We start from the raw sequence: 2,857 nt of genomic DNA, 5'->3' as shown, positions 1-2,857 counted from the left end.
GTCTCTTAAAGCTGTGCTGGGAACAAGTGTTACCTGGTACTCTGGTGGTAAAGGGTCAGGAAACCGCTGCAGGTTACACACGGCAACGGCTCTCTGGTCCTGTCTGCAAGTCAGCTGCAGTGGGTTACTCCTGAGTGTGTCACAGTATGGGCTTGGCACCTGCCGCCTGAACACAAGGAAGGCATGTTGGTGTCGGCATTTCCATGGCAACAGCCTGCTGAATAGAGGTCTATACCTCCTGGCATCAAACCATAAAGAGAAGGTTGTGGGTCCATTAGAGAGATGTCTTCTCAGCTACAATCCTGAGAGTTCAACAGTTCTTAGTAAATTTCTAATTCGGTTATCAAGACTCTCTAGATGCTGAGAGCACATTACACCTTATTAAAGAAAATCCCATTAACCCTTTTCCACACCTTCGCCAGCAAAATCCAGTTCTATAGGTCCATAGTCTGAATTAGCTTAATCGCTGAGGGGAAAGAAATGTTTAAAATACAGAAAGGATAAAGTCTCACTTCTACTTCCTGGGAGACAGAACAGATGAATTTTTCTCTTTTTCATTCAGAGCACAACTGAAATCCTAGATACTAGAACTAACAAAATGAGAGGCACGGAAAGCAGAGAGAAGAGGGAGACTAAGAACTTGAGGGTTAGAAACCCGGGGTAGTGGAACTTTCTCAACGACTGCAGAACAGACCAGCCAGGCTAAGTGGGTAAAGGCCAGTCCCGCAGTATGAGTTCAGTCCCCAGAACCCACATAAAAGCGAAGAGCTCTCAGATGTAGCATCAAAAACATAATTCCTGGGTGAAGAGAGCCCAGTGGTACTGTGTCTGCTAGTAGGTATGAGGCCCTGGGGTAATTGGCACCACAGGCACCAAGAACAGAACAGAACCAGTTATGAACTGCCCATTTATTCAGGAAAAGGACAGATTGATAATCTGGACTTCATTAACATCTTTTGCTCAAACAAAAACTGTGATAAAGTGCTGGCAAGATGGCTCAGTGGGTAGAGGCATTCTGCCAAGCCTGATGACCCAAGTTAGGTCCCCAGGACCCATGTGGTGGGAGGAGAGCAGCTATTCCTGCAGGTTGTCATGTACAAGAGTGTGACATCCGGACATGCACACACCACACATAAAAATGTTTATAAAAACATGCTAAGAGTTTGAAACACTAAGATATACACTATCAGAAGACATGTGCAAACCACATATCTAACAAGAATTAGCATTTAGAATATGTGATCTTTAAAATGCTATAAAACAATCTTTTAGAAAATTAGCTTAAAATATGGAGGCAATCAATAAAAAGGTTACAAAGTCAGCAAATATGCACAGAAAACCAGTTCACATCACTAACCATTAGAGGACATGCAAACTAAAATCACTAAAACATCACTACACACCTGTGAACACAGAATGAGCAATAGTGGTAACACCAAATGCCGGCACCAATGTGGAGAAACTATTGCACACTCCTTCCCAGAATTTTCGGAAAGAATTTGGCCATTTCTTAGAAAATTAAACCTACAACTAGCACAACAACTGTAGTTTTGGAAATGAAGGTTTGTGCTCACGTAGAAACTTTTGCATAAATGTTTATAGCAATTTTATTCAGAATATCTGGAAACAACTAAGTTGTCTTCATGAGTTTTAAACAAACTGGCAGATCCATGTAATGGAATACTGCTCAGTCTAGAAAGATCCGATTAACATAGTTTCCCATGCTTTTAATCCCAACTCTTGGGAGGTTGAGGCAGGAGGACTGCCATGAATTTCAGACCATTCTCGTACATTTTGTAGTAAACTAGCAAAGGCTACACAGTAAAACCTTGTGTCAAAAAGAAAGCAAGGCAAGCTGGGCAGTGGTGGTGCACACTTTAATCCCAGCACTTGGGAGGCAGAGGCAGGTGGATCTCTGTGAGTTCAAGGTCAGCTTGGTCTACAAGAGCTAGTTCCAGTACAGGAACCAAAGCTACAGAGAAACCCTGTCTCAAAAAAAAAAAAAAAAAAAAAAAAGCAAAACAAAACACAAGTTAGTAATATACAACAATGTAGTTAAATTTAAACATTAAAGGAAAACACCAGCCACACTGCGTATATTCATTTTTAAAATTTCCATAACATCTTTATGTTTGAAATGACAGAGATACAGAAGTGGACAACAGATCACAGGATTCCAAAGTTTAGGGCAGGGCTGGATTGGGAGGGAAGTGGGCGTGTCCTTGTGGTAGGCCTGTCCCCAGTCAGACTGCCCATGTGGTTACGTGGTGTGATGGTGCACACACTATAAACAAGCTTTTCAGAACGGCTCCTATCAGGAAATTACAGCCCATCAGATCTTCCACACTGTTTATACCTTCACATACATAACTGTTCAGCTTAGGGTTATAGTTACAAAAACACCTTTGTATTTTTTTTTCTTTTTTTCTTCCAGCTTCCGGATACTAAATCAACATTTGCTTGTATAGTCACGTGTGGATTCTTTTAGTTTGTGATTCAAAACAATACTGTAATTACTTATGATTATTAGGAAGAACTCAGAATATTTTCTACACACAGTAGCTGGTTTTTGATGCTCAAGACAGAAAACACAGTCAGAAATGAACTGCACCAAGACATATGTGGAAACACCGCCTTACTTTTGCCTCTGCTGATCAATCCAGAATTTACAGCTCTTTCTGACAAATTCACAGCCCATTCCTCGGCCCCAGTCGAGTTTCTCTGCCATGCTGTAATTCGCTTTGTACCAGCTGTGGAAACAATGCAAAGAAAGCGCCTTTTATTGATTCTAGCTCCTTCTACAGATCTCTGCAGTGTGCAGAGCAAAGACTTAGCAGGGACCCTGGAGGCCATGGCC

At 41.7% G+C, this 2,857-nt stretch overlaps 1 protein-coding gene across 1 annotated transcript in view; it reads right to left on the bottom strand.

Moving 5' to 3' along the window:
• Lmln (leishmanolysin like peptidase) overlaps positions 1-2,857 on the bottom strand; it is a 54,265-nt gene that overhangs the window by 13,853 nt on the left and 37,555 nt on the right. The window contains exons 12-13 of the mRNA XM_005344864.3: positions 2,640-2,750; positions 34-166 (exon numbers count right to left, since the gene is read on the bottom strand). Of these exons, the coding sequence (XP_005344921.2) occupies positions 34-166; positions 2,640-2,750 (244 nt within the window). The remainder of the gene's footprint in view (positions 1-33; positions 167-2,639; positions 2,751-2,857) is intronic.

This window comes from Microtus ochrogaster, chromosome 2 (genome assembly GCF_000317375.1).
Source record: "Microtus ochrogaster isolate Prairie Vole_2 chromosome 2, MicOch1.0, whole genome shotgun sequence".
Taxonomy (NCBI): domain Eukaryota; kingdom Metazoa; phylum Chordata; class Mammalia; order Rodentia; family Cricetidae; genus Microtus; species Microtus ochrogaster.
The sequence above is the reverse complement of the archived record's forward strand: the minus strand, read 5'-3'. Positions and strand labels throughout refer to the sequence as shown.